This window comes from Oncorhynchus mykiss, chromosome 3 (assembly GCF_013265735.2).
Source record: "Oncorhynchus mykiss isolate Arlee chromosome 3, USDA_OmykA_1.1, whole genome shotgun sequence".
NCBI classification, from domain to species: Eukaryota; Metazoa; Chordata; class Actinopteri; order Salmoniformes; family Salmonidae; genus Oncorhynchus; species Oncorhynchus mykiss.
Window position 1 is genome coordinate 2645177 of NC_048567.1, and position 15770 is coordinate 2660946.

At 42.8% G+C, this 15770-nt stretch overlaps 1 protein-coding gene across 2 annotated transcripts in view; it reads left to right on the forward strand.

Annotated features, from left to right (window-relative positions):
* fhod3b (formin homology 2 domain containing 3b) overlaps positions 1-15770 on the forward strand; it is a 247317-nt gene that overhangs the window by 39154 nt on the left and 192393 nt on the right. For both annotated transcript variants that reach the window (XM_036965704.1, XM_036965706.1), the window contains exon 3: positions 3824-3888. In XM_036965704.1, coding sequence (XP_036821599.1) covers positions 3824-3888 — 65 coding nt within the window. The remainder of the gene's footprint in view (positions 1-3823; positions 3889-15770) is intronic.

Below are 15770 nucleotides of genomic sequence, written 5' to 3' on the forward strand. Positions count from 1 at the left end.
TCTCTCTCGCTCTCTCTCTCTTTCCCTCTCTCTCTATGTCTCTCTCTCTATGTCTCTCTCTCTATGTCTCTCTCTCTCTGTCTCTCTCTATGTCTCTCTCTCTCTCTATCTATCTCTCCCTCTTTCTCTCTCTCATGCTCAGTCTCTCTCTCTCTCTCTCTCTCTCTCTCTCTCTCTCTATGTCTCTCTATGTCTCTCTCTCTCTCTTTCTATGTCTCTGGTCTCTCTCTCTCTCTCTCTCTCTCTCTATGTCTCTCTCTCTCTATGTCTCTCTCTCTCTGTCTCTCTCTCTCTATGTCTCTCTCTCTCTCTCTCTCTCTATGTCTCTCTCTCTCTCTCTGTCTCTCTCTCTCTCTCTCTCTCTCTCTCTCTCTCCTCTCTCTATGTCTCTCTCTCTCTTTGTCTCTCTCTCTTTCTCTCTCTCTTGCTCCCACTCTCCCTTTCTCTCTCTCTCTCCCTCTGTCTCTCTCTCTCTCTCTCTCTGTCTCTCTCTCTCTCTCTTTTTCTCTCTATCTCTCCCTCTCTCTCTCTCTCTCTCTCTCTCTGTCTCTCTCTCTCTCCCTCTGTCTCTCTCTCCCTCTGTCTCTGTCTCTCTCTCTCTCTCTATGTCTCTGTCTCTCTCTGTCTGTCTCTCTCTCTCTCTCTCTCTCTCTCTCTCTCTCTCTATGTCTCTCTCTCTCTCTCCCTCTGTCTCTGTCTCTCTCTCTCTCTCTCTCCCCCTCTCTATAATGTTAGTGCAGATGATTGTGCACTGCAGGGTCCACAGGGTTGAGCGTGCACCCGGGCCCCAGGGCCTACAGTCTGCACCCGGGCCCCAGGGCCTACTTCAGTCTGCACCCGGGCCCCAGGGCCTACTTCAGTCTGCCCCCAGGCCCCAGGGCCTACTTCAGTCTGGCCCCAGGGCCTACTTCAGTCTGCTCTCAGTGTGGTCCAGTGCTGGTGGATTGTCTCTAATGTCTCTAATGGTGACCCTCTACTGTTGGCACTGGGCCACTGCAGACTGAATGGAGCATCATACTTCCATTGTGAGGGCCACACAAAAGGGTGTTTGTTACAGAGCTGAATCGGACAGGGCGTTTGTGCAAGCCTACCTGCTGTGCTTGTGTGTGTATGTGTTTGCGTGTTTGTGTGTGTTTGTGTGTACCGCTTGGACTTATCTGTTGGGCCTGCTACGGTGGTGTCTGGTGTTATGTCTGTGTAGGGGTTGTCTGCACGCTTCTCCTGCTGGTTGATTTCAACATTTTCTTCCAGATTGTGAGGGCTGTCATCCTCAGGATGGCTCTCATCTACAAACCCCCATAGCACTGTTTGTCACAATTCTGTCATAGATGTTTTTGTTGTCCTTGTTTAAGATTGTCACTGGGGACGTTGTGTTGTTGTTGACAGGGGGTATGACCTTGTCTCCATGGAGATGGGAGGCGGAGTCGATCTCTGTGTATTTGAACACCCTCTTGGTGACCTCTGGAGACCTGGGAGACATTGGTGACACCCCCTTTAGTTCTCTCCTCTATTGCCTCCTCTGTTGTCCCTCAACAGACATTGTTGTCATGGTATTGCTTTGGGGGAGGAGAGGATTTGGATAAAGACAAGTGTGAAACTAGATAATTTAGTATCCCTTGCTGCTAAATATTTATACGTAAGTTCTGTTCATGGTAACTCAAGTGTATTCAGGGTAGCATAGTATTGAGTAGCATTTTACCACTACGGTTACCTGTGAAAGGTTGCCTGCTCCACAGTGATTAGATATAGCCATGTGAAAGCTTGTCTCCTCCACAGTGATTAGATCTAGCCCTGTGAAAGCTTGTCTCCTCCACAGTGATTAGATCTAGCCCTGTGAAAGCTTGTCTCCTCCACAGTGATTAGATCTAGCCCTGTGAAAGCTTGCCTCCTCCACGGTGATTAGATCTAGCCCTGTGAAAGCTTGCCTCCTCCACAGTGATTTTATCTAACCCTGTGAAAGCTTGCCTCTTCCACGGTGATTAGATCTAGCCCTGTGAAAGCTTGCCTCCTACACAGTGATTATATCTAGCCCTGTGAAAGCTTGTCTCCTCCACAGTGATTAGATCTAGCCCTGTGAAAGCTTGTCTCCTCCACAGTGATTATATCTAGCCCTGTGAAAGCTTGCCTCCTCCACGATAATTAGATCTAGCCCTGTGAAAGCTTGCCTCCTCCACAGTGATTCGATCTAGCCCTGTGAAAGCTTGTCTCCTCCACAGTGATTAGATCTAGCCCTGTGAAAGCTTGTCTCCTCCACAGTGATTCGATCTAGCCCTGTCAAAGCTTGTCTCCTCCACAGTGATTTTATGTAGCCCTGTGAAAGCTTGGCTCCTCCACAGTGATTAGATCTAGCCCTGTGAAAGCTTGTCTCCTCCACAGTGATTAGATCTAACCCTGTGAAAGCTTGTCTCCTCCACAATGATTAGATCTAGCCCTGTGAAAGCTTGCCTCCTCCACGGTGATTAGATCTAACCCTGTGAAAGCTTGCCTCCTCCGCGGTGATTAGATCTAGCCGTGTGAAAGCTTGCCTCCTCCACAGTGATTTTATCTAGCCCTGTGAAAGCTTGCCTCCTCCACGGTGATTTTATCTAGCCCCGTGAAAGCGTGTCTCCTCCACAGTGATTAGATCTAGCCCTGTGAAAGCTTGCCTCCTCCACAGTGATTAGATCTAGCCCTGTGAAAGCTTGTCTCCTCCACAGTGATTAGATCTAGCCCTGTGAAAGCTTGCCTCCTCCACGATGATTAGATCTAGCCCTGTGAAAGCTTGTCTCCTCCACAGTGATTCGATCTAGCCCTGTCAAAGCTTGTCTCCTCCACAGTGATTTTATGTAGCCCTGTGAAAGCTTGGCTCCTCCACAGTGATTAGATCTAGCCCTGTGAAAGCTTGGCTCCTCCACAGTGATTAGATCTAGCCCTGTGAAAGCTTGTCTCCTCCACAGTGATTAGATCTAGCCCTGTGAAAGCTTGTCTCCTCCACAATGATTAGATCTAGCCCTGTGAAAGCTTGCCTCCTCCACGGTGATTAGATCTAACCCTGTGAAAGCTTGCCTCCTCCGCGGTGATTAGATCTAGTCCTGTGAAAGCTTGTCTCCTCCACAGTGATTAGATCTAGCCCTGTGAAAGCTTGCCTCCTCCACAGTGATTCGATCTAGCCCTGTGAAAGCTTGTCTCCTCCACAGTGATTAGATCTAGCCCTGTGAAAGCTTGTCTCCTCCACAGTGATTAGATCTAGCCCTGTGAAAGCTTGCCTCCTCCACAGTGATTCGATCTAGCCCTGTGAAAGCTTGTCTCCTCCACAGTGATTAGATCTAGCCCTGTGAAAGCTTGCCTCCTCCACAGTGATTCGATCTAGTCCTGTGAAAGCTTGTCTCCTCCACAGTGATTAGATCTTGCCCTGTGAAAGCTTGTCTCCTACACAGTGATTAGATCTAGCCCTCTGAAAGGAGTTTACCCAGAGTGTTGATGTTTATGTCTATGTCCATACCTCTCTGCATCAGACCATGTGGAGAGTTTATTGATACAGTGTAGGCTATGTACACGCCTGGCTGTCACAACTGGAGACTTCGTTCATAACCTCCCATTCCAGTATTATGTCTTCAGTTTAGAAACCTGGGCTCCAAGAATATGAGGTCCTTAAGGTTAAATTGCAGGAAACAGTTTTCCAACCAAAATGAGCTTTTACTCTGTATGCTTTTTAAAATGTCAATTCAGACAAATTTATTTTTAACATCAAATGTAACTCATTTACATAGGGTCACTGTGTTGTGGAACAATGTTATTAAAATTCATTCTCTCTCTCTCTCTGTCTGTCTGTCTTTCTCATCAGAAGAGGCAAGAAGCACAGCATCATCCTCCGGACACAGTTATCTGTCAGAGTTCACGCTTGTATCGGTGAGTGAAACACTTTTTATTTTGAAGCATTGTCTTTTCATTTGGAAGCACTGTGGGTATTTAAGTTGTGACTGTAAAATGCGGAGGTATCTGGAGTCAGACAATGTTGCTAATGTCAACCTCTGCTGCATCACCTGCACATCTCATTAGAATATATAGTCTCTGTTTGACTTCTTATTGGATGATTGAAAACTATCGCACTATCACTCCCAGCTGCTAGGTACAGTAAATAATACATGACATAATAATAATAATACAAATAATAATGCATATTAACAATAATAATGATTATTCATAATAATAATACATAATTATGATAATACATCATAATAGTGATAATAAATAAGAATAAAAATATTAATAATAATACATAACAATAATAATACAAATTAGAATACATAATAATAATAATACAAATTATAATACATAATAATAATAATACAAATTAGAATACATAATAATAGTAATACAAAAGAATAATACATAAGAATAATACATAACAATAATGCATAATAATAATACATAATTATACTAGTAATAAAAATTATAATACATAATAATAGTAATACATAATAATAATACAAATAATACATAATAATACCAATAATACATAATAATACAAATAATACATAATAATACAAATAATAATAAAACAAATAATACATAATAATAGTAACACATAATAATAATAAAAGTAATAATACATAATAATAATACAAGTAATAATACATAGTAATAATAACACATAATAATAATAAAAGTAATAATACATAGTAATAATAAAAGTAATAATACATAATGATAGTAATATATATAATAATACATAATAATAATACATACTAATAAATTATACTAATATATAATATTAATATCTAAGAATAATACTAATATATAATAATAATACATAATAATAATATAAGTAATAATACATAGTAATAGTAATACATACTAATAATAAAAGTAATAATACATAATAATAACAATTATAATACATAATAATAGTAATAGATAATAATAATAGTAATAATACATACTAATAATAAAAGTAATAATACATAATAACAATTATAATACATAATAATAGTAATAGATAATAATAATAGTAATAATACATACTAATAATAATACTAATAATAATAATACTAATATATAATATTAATACCTAATAAGACTACTAACATATAACAATAATACATAATAATAATATATAGCGGTAATAATAATAGTAATAATAATGCATAATAATAATACAAATAATAATAAATAATAATAACACTAATATACAATAATAATAATGTATAGCACTAATAATAGTAATAATAATAATAATATATTATAATACATAATAATACATAATATTAATAATAATTTATTATAATAATAATAACACTAATAATATATAATAATAATACATACTATTAATAATAATTTATTATTATAATAATACATAATTATAAAACATAATAATAATACATTGCCTAATCTGGAATTTACAGAGCGCATGGCTGTGTGCTCCATTTTATAGACCTGTCAGCAACGGGTGTTGCTGAAATAACCAAATCCACTCATTTGAAGGGGTGTCCACATACTTTTGCATATGTAGTGGACATGGTATTTCTAAAGAGCCAAAGTCACTGTGCAATCAACTACTCTATATCATCATTATATCGTCTGCCACTTCTCCACTGTGTTCCACTGCATCGGCTGATGAATCTGAAAAGATGAAACCCTCTGGGAGAGTGAGGAAAGTGTAGAGGTTGTTATGTTGGTTGTTTTAGAGACGTTTCCCTCTCCCTCCATCATGTTTTATGGCCTTGTTTTAACGTGATCCACGCTTGATTCCTGCGTCAATAAAACAGGCCTCATAATGAGAGGAAATGAGTAGAGTGATTATAGGCCTGCGCACACACACACACACCCACACCCACACACACACACACACACACACACACACCCACACCCACACACACACACACACACACACCCACACACACCCACACACACACTTAGTAAATCAGTCAAAGCTATTGTTTGGGTCACGGTCTTTCCACTTCTTTGTATATTTCTGTGTTGAGCTCACTGTTTCCATGTGGATGTTAATACTGTGTTTAGTTGGGAACACCTCCTGATATATCTTGAAGTCCTGTCCTGTCTCTCAGACACACCAGCCTCTATTATGAACCTCTATTACCTGACCTTTCGGCCTTGGAGAGGTGTGTGTGTGCGTGTGCGTGCGTGTGCGTGCGTGTGTGTGTGTGTGTGTGTGTGTGTGTGTGTGTGTGTGTGTGTGTGTGTGTGTGTGTGTGTGTGTGCGTGCGTGCGTGCGTGTGCGAGAGAAAGAGAGAGAGAGAGAGAGAGAGAGAGAGAGAGAGAGAGAGAGTTAACTGCTCTAAAATACTGGTTTAAATTATACTTAGTGAGAGACTAGCCCAGTTATGTCCCAGTCTAAAACTGACTCAAACCTGCCTTCCACATCACATTCAACAGCAGTAGCAAAGTGAAACAGTGCATTCATAGGTTGTGTGTAATACATTTAAGTACATAATTGTTTTTAATAAGTATTATAATACAAACACGTCCAGCCTGCTTCACTTAATGATGAGTCAGAGCTTGTCTGTGCTCTGGGGATCCTTGTGTGCCCATATACCAAGGTGCTCTGTTCTGTGCAGGTTGGCAGCAAGGCAGTGCTGCAGGCTGCTGCACGTTGACTCTGGTTGCGTCTTCTCTATATAGTGCATTACTTTTGACCAGGGCCCAGATGTAGTGAACTGTGTAGTGAATAGAGTGCCATTTGAGATACAGACACTGACAGAGACCATGGAGAGGAGTGCACGTGGCTCTCTCCTGCAGACACACAGGGCCTCCTCCTCCTCTCCTCTCCAGGCTGCCAGGGCTAAAATAACTCAGCAGGGTTAACCTGGAAAAGCCATTAAGCCACAAGCTGTTGGATTTTAATTTGGCCTTTTTCAAAAGTGTTATTTAAGTGTACCAAGACAAGGATGTAGGCGTTATAACTTTGAAATGCCGTGTGAAATCCAGGCTATGATTTTCAGAAACTATGGCAGTCATTTTCTCTGCTAATCCATTATACCTGCTGCTTGCATGATATGTATCATGGAAACATTAGGAAACTCCACTTGATTTTATTTATTTTTACTGGGAGTTTTTTTTCGAGCCCTAAAAATACTGTCTTTTAACTATTGGCAAGACATGAGACATGAGGCAAGAACACTCTAGTCTGGCCCAGCCTGCCAGGTGAACCTAATCTGCCTAGTTCCTGTTTGTGCATGCTGAGTACAGACCGCTCTAGTCTAGCCCAGCCTGCCAGGTGAACCTAACCTGCCTCGGCCCTGTTTGTGCATGCTGAGTACAGACCGCTCTAGTCTAGCCCAGCCTGCCAGGTGAACCTAACCTAGGCCCTGTTTGTGCATGCTGAGTACAGACCGCTCTAGTCTAGCCCAGCCTGCCAGGTGAACCTAACCTAGGCCCTGTTTGTGCATGCTGAGTACAGACCGCTCTAGTCTAGCCCAGCCTGCCAGGTGAACCTAACCTAGGCCCTGTTTGTGCATGCTGAGTACAGACCGCTCTAGTCTAGCCCAGCCTGCCAGGTGAACCTAACCTAGTTCCTGTTTGTGCATGCTGAGTACAGACCGCTCTAGTCTAGCCCAGCCTGCCAGGTGAACGTAACCTAGGCCCTGTTTGTGCATGCTGAGTACAGACAGCTCTAGTCTAGCCCAGCCTGCCAGGTGAACCTAACCTAGGCCCTGTTTGTGCATGCTGAGTACAATGTGGATTTATTTAATGTGAAGCGCTCCTATCTTCCTATTATTTCCTGGCACTTTCATTTTGTAATTTAAAACAGTATCGTACATGTTGGCTTTTACTGTTAGTTAACTGACTTTGCTCCAGGGGACTTCTGTGTCATAGATTCCATCATATCGAAGGTGGTTTAATGAGTGTACAGATAGAAACCATATAGAGCAGGGATGGCCAACTGGCAGCCTTTTGAAGACCGGGAACTCAGGAGGGTCTCAACTTACTGTTGAGAGTTAGGATAGTAGAATACACAAGGTGACATTTGGAAATGTGGTTGTGCATCAGCAGTTTTCTCTCTTGTTAAGTCAGTCACTGACAGTCATTCGATTAGTCCATTTCAGCTAACAGTTTTTAGATTGGTAAGTCAGTCTAGCGACCAGATATCTAAGCGTAGTAATCATGGTTTAATCACTTGCATATCATATTAAAAACAGCATTAAAAACATTTCTCTCCACCTTTTGGCAAAATGAATAGATTTGCAACAAACTTGCTTTAATACTGCAACATTTTTCAACACCCCATGGCAAAATGTGTAGAACTGTATGAAATTACATCTAAAACTTACATTTCTCTGTGCTTGCAAGAAGGAGGCTGCTAAAATGTTTTGCTCCCAAAGTGGTCTTAGTGACTCGACTAGCTGTTGATCAGTGACCACCTTGTCTACAGAACATACATCAAGCTACTCTGTTGTGAGGGACTCTGTTCTGCTGTGAGGGACTCTGTTCTGCTGTGAGGGACTCTGTTCTGCTGTGAGGGACTCTGCTCTGCTGTGAGGGGCAACAGGTGGCTGTCAACTTAGTGAGTACTAACTAGGAGAGTCATCATCCACTTAGAGAAGGCTAGAAATGTTAATCTGTCTGCTGTGACTGACTGACTGTCCCCCTCCCCAGGATCAGATAAACCCTCTGCACTGTACACACAGGTTGCATTCCAATTGACACCCTGCATAGTGCACTACTTTTGACCAGAGCCCATGCACCCTATAGGGAATAGGGTACCATTTGGGACACAGACACAGAGCAGAGGAAGAGCAAGGAGAAGGAGAACAGGGATTCCATGGAAAGATGTGGGCTAATGCCAATCTTATTAGGTTTGAGGGAAAAACATGACTTGGCCCAAGCAGGATTAGTTCACTCCAGTCTCTTCTCTGTCCTCTATTCTCAGCTCTAATTGTCTGTATGGGATGGATGCATCCTAACACTACTTTGTCTCTTCTCTGTCCTCTATTCTCAGCTCTAATTGTCTGTATGGAACATATGCATCCTAACACTGCTTTGCCTCTTCTCTGTCCTCTATTCTCAGCTCTAATTGTCTGTATGGGATGGATGCATCCTAACACTGCTTTGCCTCTTATCTGTCCTCTATTCTCAGCTCTAATTGTCTGTATGGAACAGATGCATCCTAACACTGCTTTGTCTCTTCTCTGTCCTCTATTCTCAGCTCTAATTGTCTGTATGGGATGGATGCATCCTAATACTGCTTTGTCTCTTCTCTGTCCTCTATTCTCAGCTCTAATTGTCTGTATGGAACAGATGCATCCTAACACTGCTTTGTCTCTTCTCTGTCCTCTATTCTCAGCTCTAATTGTCTGTATGGAACAGATGCATCCTAATACTGCTTTGTCTCTTCTCTGTCCTCTATTCTCAGCTCTAATTGTCTGTATGGAACAGATGCATCCTAACACTGCTTTGCCTCTTCTCTGTCCTCTATTCTCAGCTCTAATTGTCTGTATGGGATGGATGCATCCTAACACTACTTTGTCTCTTCTCTGTCCTCTATTCTCAGCTCTAATTGTCTGTATGGAACAGATGCATCCTAACACTGCTTTGTCTCTTCTCTGTCCTCTATTCTCAGCTCTAATTGTCTGTATGGGATGGATGCATCCTAACACTACTTTGTCTCTTCTCTGTCCTCTATTCTCAGCTCTAATTGTCTGTATGGAACAGATGCATCCTAACACTGCTTTGTCTCTTCTCTGTCCTCTATTCTCAGCTCTAATTGTCTGTATGGGATGGATGCATCCTAACACTGCTTTGCCTCTTCTCTGTCCTCTATTCTCAGCTCTAATTGTCTGTATGGAACAGATGCATCCTAACACTGCTTTGTCTCTCTGTCCTCTATTCTCAGCTCTAATTGTCTGTATGGGATGGATGCATCCTAACACTGCTTTGCCTCTTCTCTGTCCTCTATTCTCAGCTCTAATTGTCTGTATGGAACAGATGCATCCTAACACTGCTTTGTCTCTTCTCTGTCCTCTATTCTCAGCTCTAATTTTCTGTATGGAACAGATGCATCCTAACACTGCTTTGCCTCTTCTCTGTCCTCTATTCTCAGCTCTAATTGTCTGTATGGGATGGATGCATCCTAACACTACTTTGTCTCTTCTCTGTCCTCTATTCTCAGCTCTAATTGTCTGTATGGAACAGATGCATCCTAACACTGCTTTGTCTCTTCTCTGTCCTCTATTCTCAGCTCTAATTGTCTGTATGGGATGGATGCATCCTAACACTACTTTGTCTCTTCTCTGTCCTCTATTCTCACCTCTAATTGTCTGTATGGAATGGATGCATTCTAACACTGCTTTGTCTCTCTGTCCTCTATTCTCAGCTCTAATTGTCTGTATGGGATGGATGCATCCTAACACTACTTTGTCTCTTCTCTGTCCTCTATTCTCAGCTCTAATTGTCTGTATGGAACAGATGCATCCTAACACTGCTTTGTCTCTTCTCTGTCCTCTATTCTCAGCTCTAATTGTCTGTATGGGATGGATGCATCCTAACACTGCTTTGCCTCTTCTCTGTCCTCTATTCTCAGCTCTAATTGTCTGTATGGAACAGATGCATCCTAACACTGCTTTGTCTCTCTGTCCTCTATTCTCAGCTCTAATTGTCTGTATGGGATGGATGCATCCTAACACTGCTTTGCCTCTTCTCTGTCCTCTATTCTCAGCTCTAATTGTCTGTATGGAACAGATGCATCCTAACACTGCTTTGTCTCTTCTCTGTCCTCTATTCTCAGCTCTAATTGTCTGTATGGAACAGATGCATCCTAACACTGCTTTGTCTCTCTGTCCTCTATTCTCAGCTCTAATTGTCTGTATGGAACAGATGCATCCTAACACTGCTTTGCCTCTCTGTCCTCTATTCTCAGCTCTAATTGTCTGTATGGAACAGATGCATCCTAACACTGCTTTGCCTCTTCTCTGTCCTCTATTCTCAGCTCTAATTGTCTGTATGGAACAGATGCATCCTAACACTGTTTTGCCTCTTCTCTGTCCTCTATTCTCAGCTCTAATTGTCTGTATGGAACAGATGCATCCTAACACTGCTTTGCCTCTTCTCTGTCCTCTATTCTCAGCTCTAATTGTCTGTATGGGATGGATGCATCCTAACACTGCTTTGCCTCTTCTCTGTCCTCTATTCTCAGCTCTAATTGTCTGTATGGGATGGATGCATCCTAACACTACTTTGTCTCTTCTCTGTCCTCTATTCTCAGCTCTAATTGTCTGTATGGAACAGATGCATCCTAACACTGCTTTGTCTCTTCTCTGTCCTCTATTCTCAGCTCTAATTGTCTGTATGGGATGGATGCATCCTAACACTGCTTTGCCTCTTCTCTGTCCTCTATTCTCAGCTCTAATTGTCTGTATGGAACAGATGCATCCTAACACTGCTTTGTCTCTCTGTCCTCTATTCTCAGCTCTAATTGTCTGTATGGGATGGATGCATCCTAACACTGCTTTGCCTCTTCTCTGTCCTCTATTCTCAGCTCTAATTGTCTGTATGGAACAGATGCTTCCTAACACTGCTTTGTCTCTTCTCTGTCCTCTATTCTCAGCTCTAATTGTCTGTATGGAACAGATGCATCCTAACACTGCTTTGTCTCTCTGTCCTCTATTCTCAGCTCTAATTGTCTGTATGGGATGGATGCATCCTAACACTGCTTTGCCTCTTCTCTGTCCTCTATTCTCAGCTCTAATTGTCTGTATGGAACAGATGCTTCCTAACACTGCTTTGTCTCTTCTCTGTCCTCTATTCTCAGCTCTAATTTTCTGTATGGAACAGATGCATCCTAACACTGCTTTGCCTCTTCTCTGTCCTCTATTCTCAGCTCTAATTGTCTGTATGGGATGGATGCATCCTAACACTACTTTGTCTCTTCTCTGTCCTCTATTCTCAGCTCTAATTGTCTGTATGGAACAGATGCATCCTAACACTGCTTTGCCTCTTCTCTGTCCTCTATTCTCAGCTCTAATTGTCTGTATGGAACAGATGCATCCTAACACTGTTTTGCCTCTTCTCTGTCCTCTATTCTCAGCTCTAATTGTCTGTATGGAACAGATGCATCCTAACACTGCTTTGCCTCTTCTCTGTCCTCTATTCTCAGCTCTAATTGTCTGTATGGGATGGATGCATCCTAACACTGCTTTGCCTCTTCTCTGTCCTCTATTCTCAGCTCTAATTGTCTGTATGGGATGGATGCATCCTAACACTACTTTGTCTCTTCTCTGTCCTCTATTCTCAGCTCTAATTGTCTGTATGGAACAGATGCATCCTAACACTGCTTTGTCTCTTCTCTGTCCTCTATTCTCAGCTCTAATTTTCTGTATGGAACAGATGCATCCTAACACTGCTTTGCCTCTTCTCTGTCCTCTATTCTCAGCTCTAATTGTCTGTATGGAACAGATGCATCCTAACACTGCTTTGTCTCTCTGTCCTCTATTCTCAGCTCTAATTGTCTGTATGGGATGGATGCATCCTAACACTGCTTTGCCTCTTCTCTGTCCTCTATTCTCAGCTCTAATTGTCTGTATGGGATGGATGCATCCTAACACTACTTTGTCTCTTCTCTGTCCTCTATTCTCAGCTCTAATTGTCTGTATGGAACAGATGCATCCTAACACTGCTTTGTCTCTTCTCTGTCCTCTATTCTCAGCTCTAATTGTCTGTATGGGATGGATGCATCCTAACACTGCTTTGCCTCTTCTCTGTCCTCTATTCTCAGCTCTAATTGTCTGTATGGAACAGATGCATCCTAACACTGCTTTGTCTCTCTGTCCTCTATTCTCAGCTCTAATTGTCTGTATGGGATGGATGCATCCTAACACTGCTTTGCCTCTTCTCTGTCCTCTATTCTCAGCTCTAATTGTCTGTATGGAACAGATGCTTCCTAACACTGCTTTGTCTCTTCTCTGTCCTCTATTCTCAGCTCTAATTTTCTGTATGGAACAGATGCATCCTAACACTGCTTTGCCTCTTCTCTGTCCTCTATTCTCAGCTCTAATTGTCTGTATGGGATGGATGCATCCTAACACTACTTTGTCTCTTCTCTGTCCTCTATTCTCAGCTCTAATTGTCTGTATGGAACAGATGCATCCTAACACTGCTTTGTCTCTTCTCTGTCCCCTATTCTCAGCTCTAATTGTCTGTATGGGATGGATGCATCCTAACACTACTTTGTCTCTTCTCTGTCCTCTATTCTCAGCTCTAATTGTCTGTATGGAATGGATGCATTCTAACACTGCTTTGTCTCTCTGTCCTCTATTCTCAGCTCTAATTGTCTGTATGGGATGGATGCATCCTAACACTACTTTGTCTCTTCTCTGTCCTCTATTCTCAGCTCTAATTGTCTGTATGGAACAGATGCATGCTAACACTGCTTTGTCTCTTCTCTGTCCTCTATTCTCAGCTCTAATTGTCTGTATGGGATGGATGCATCCTAACACTGCTTTGCCTCTTCTCTGTCCTCTATTCTCAGCTCTAATTGTCTGTATGGAACAGATGCATCCTAACACTGCTTTGTCTCTCTGTCCTCTATTCTCAGCTCTAATTGTCTGTATGGGATGGATGCATCCTAACACTGCTTTGCCTCTTCTCTGTCCTCTATTCTCAGCTCTAATTGTCTGTATGGAACAGATGCATCCTAACACTGCTTTGTCTCTTCTCTGTCCTCTATTCTCAGCTCTAATTGTCTGTATGGAACAGATGCATCCTAACACTGCTTTGTCTCTCTGTCCTCTATTCTCAGCTCTAATTGTCTGTATGGAACAGATGCATCCTAACACTGCTTTGTCTCTCTGTCCTCTATTCTCAGCTCTAATTGTCTGTATGGAACAGATGCATCCTAACACTGCTTTGCCTCTTCTCTGTCCTCTATTCTCAGCTCTAATTGTCTGTATGGAACAGATGCATCCTAACACTGTTTTGCCTCTTCTCTGTCCTCTATTCTCAGCTCTAATTGTCTGTATGGAACAGATGCATCCTAACACTGCTTTGCCTCTTCTCTGTCCTCTATTCTCAGCTCTAATTGTCTGTATGGGATGGATGCATCCTAACACTGCTTTGCCTCTTCTCTGTCCTCTATTCTCAGCTCTAATTGTCTGTATGGGATGGATGCATCCTAACACTGCTTTGCCTGTATTGTGCCAGTTGGTTTATTGATATTGTCCAGACTAAATATATTGTTTTATTCTAGTGATAGTTTGTATGCCATGAAAGATCACGGTATCTCCTGTTCTGTTCTCTCCAAATTACTGCACCATGGGAGAAGCAGGCCTCTGTTCCCTCTGACTTACTGCACCATGGGAGAAGCAGGCCTCTGTTCCCTCTGACTTACTGCACCATGGGAGAAGCAGGCATCTGTTCTTTCTAAATTACTGCACCATGGGAGAAGCAGGCCTCTGTTCTCTCGAAATTACTGCACCTTGGGAGAAGCAGGCCTCTGTTCCCTCTGACTTACTGCACCATCGGAGAAGCAGGCCTCTGTTCCCTCTAAATTACTGCACCATGGGAGAAGCAGGCCTCTGTTCCCTCTAAATTACTGCACCATGGGAGAAGCAGGCTTCTGTTCTCTCCAAATTACTGCACCATGGGGAGAAGCAGGCCTCTGTTCCCTCTAAATTACTGCACCATGGAAGAAGCAGGCCTCTGTTCCCTCTAAATTACTGCACCATGGGAGAAGCAGGCCTCTGTTCCCTCTGAGTTACTGTACCATGGGAGAAGCAGGCCTCTGTTCCCTCTGACTTACTGCACCATGGGAGAAGCAGGCCTCTGTTCTTTCTAAATTACTGCACCATGGGAGAAGCAGGCCTCTGTTCTCTCTAAATTACTGCACCATGGGAGAAGCAGGCCTCTGTTCCCTCTGACTTACTGCACCATGGGAGAAGCAGGCCTCTGTTCGCTCTAAATTACTGCACCATGGGAGAAGCAGGCCTCTGTTGCCTCTAAATTACTGCACCATGGGAGAAGCAGGCCTCTGTTCCCTCTGACTTACTGCACCATGGGAGAAGCAGGCCTCTGTTCCCTCTAAATTACTGCACCATGGGAGAAGCAGGCCTCTGTTCCCTCTGACTTACTGCACCATGGGAGAAGCAGGCCTCTGTTCCCTCTAGACTACTGCACCATGGGAGAAGCAGGCCTCTGTTCCCTCTAGACTACTGCACCATGGGAGAAGCAGGCCTCTGTTCCCTCTAGACTACTGCACCATGGGAGAAGCAGGCCTCTGTTCCCTCTGACTTACTGCACCATGGGAGAAGCAGGCCTCTGTTCCCTCGGGGGATCTGATCCTAGATAGGCACTACTTCTCTGTGAGGAAGGGCTCACTGTGATGGGGCCGACGGAGTTTAACCTCCCTCTTTAAAGAATTGGTGCATCCATTGTAAATCCCAGATTGTGGAATGGGTTCTAAATCAGTCCAAGTGTTGAACACACCTGAGCTGTTTCTATAGTTAGTTAATTCCTGTTTATACCTCATAAACAAGACTGATGGCCTCAAGGCTTGGTCTAGCACTGGATCTAATGTCTGTCATTGACAGCTCTTTAGTGTCACATTTCAGGAACATTTAGGAGAGTAGTAATGTACACAACTTTGCTTACAGTTTCTGTACAGCTAGAGAAAAACATCAGATGGCTAATTTGGGAGGCCTTGTCTTCTCTCTCTCTCTCTCTCTCTCTCTCTCTCTCTCTCTTCTTCTCTTCCTCTCTTCCTCTCTCTCTCTCTCTCTCTCTCTCTCTCTCTCTCTCTCTCTCTCTCTCTCTCTCTCTCTCTCTCTCTCTCTCTCTCTCTC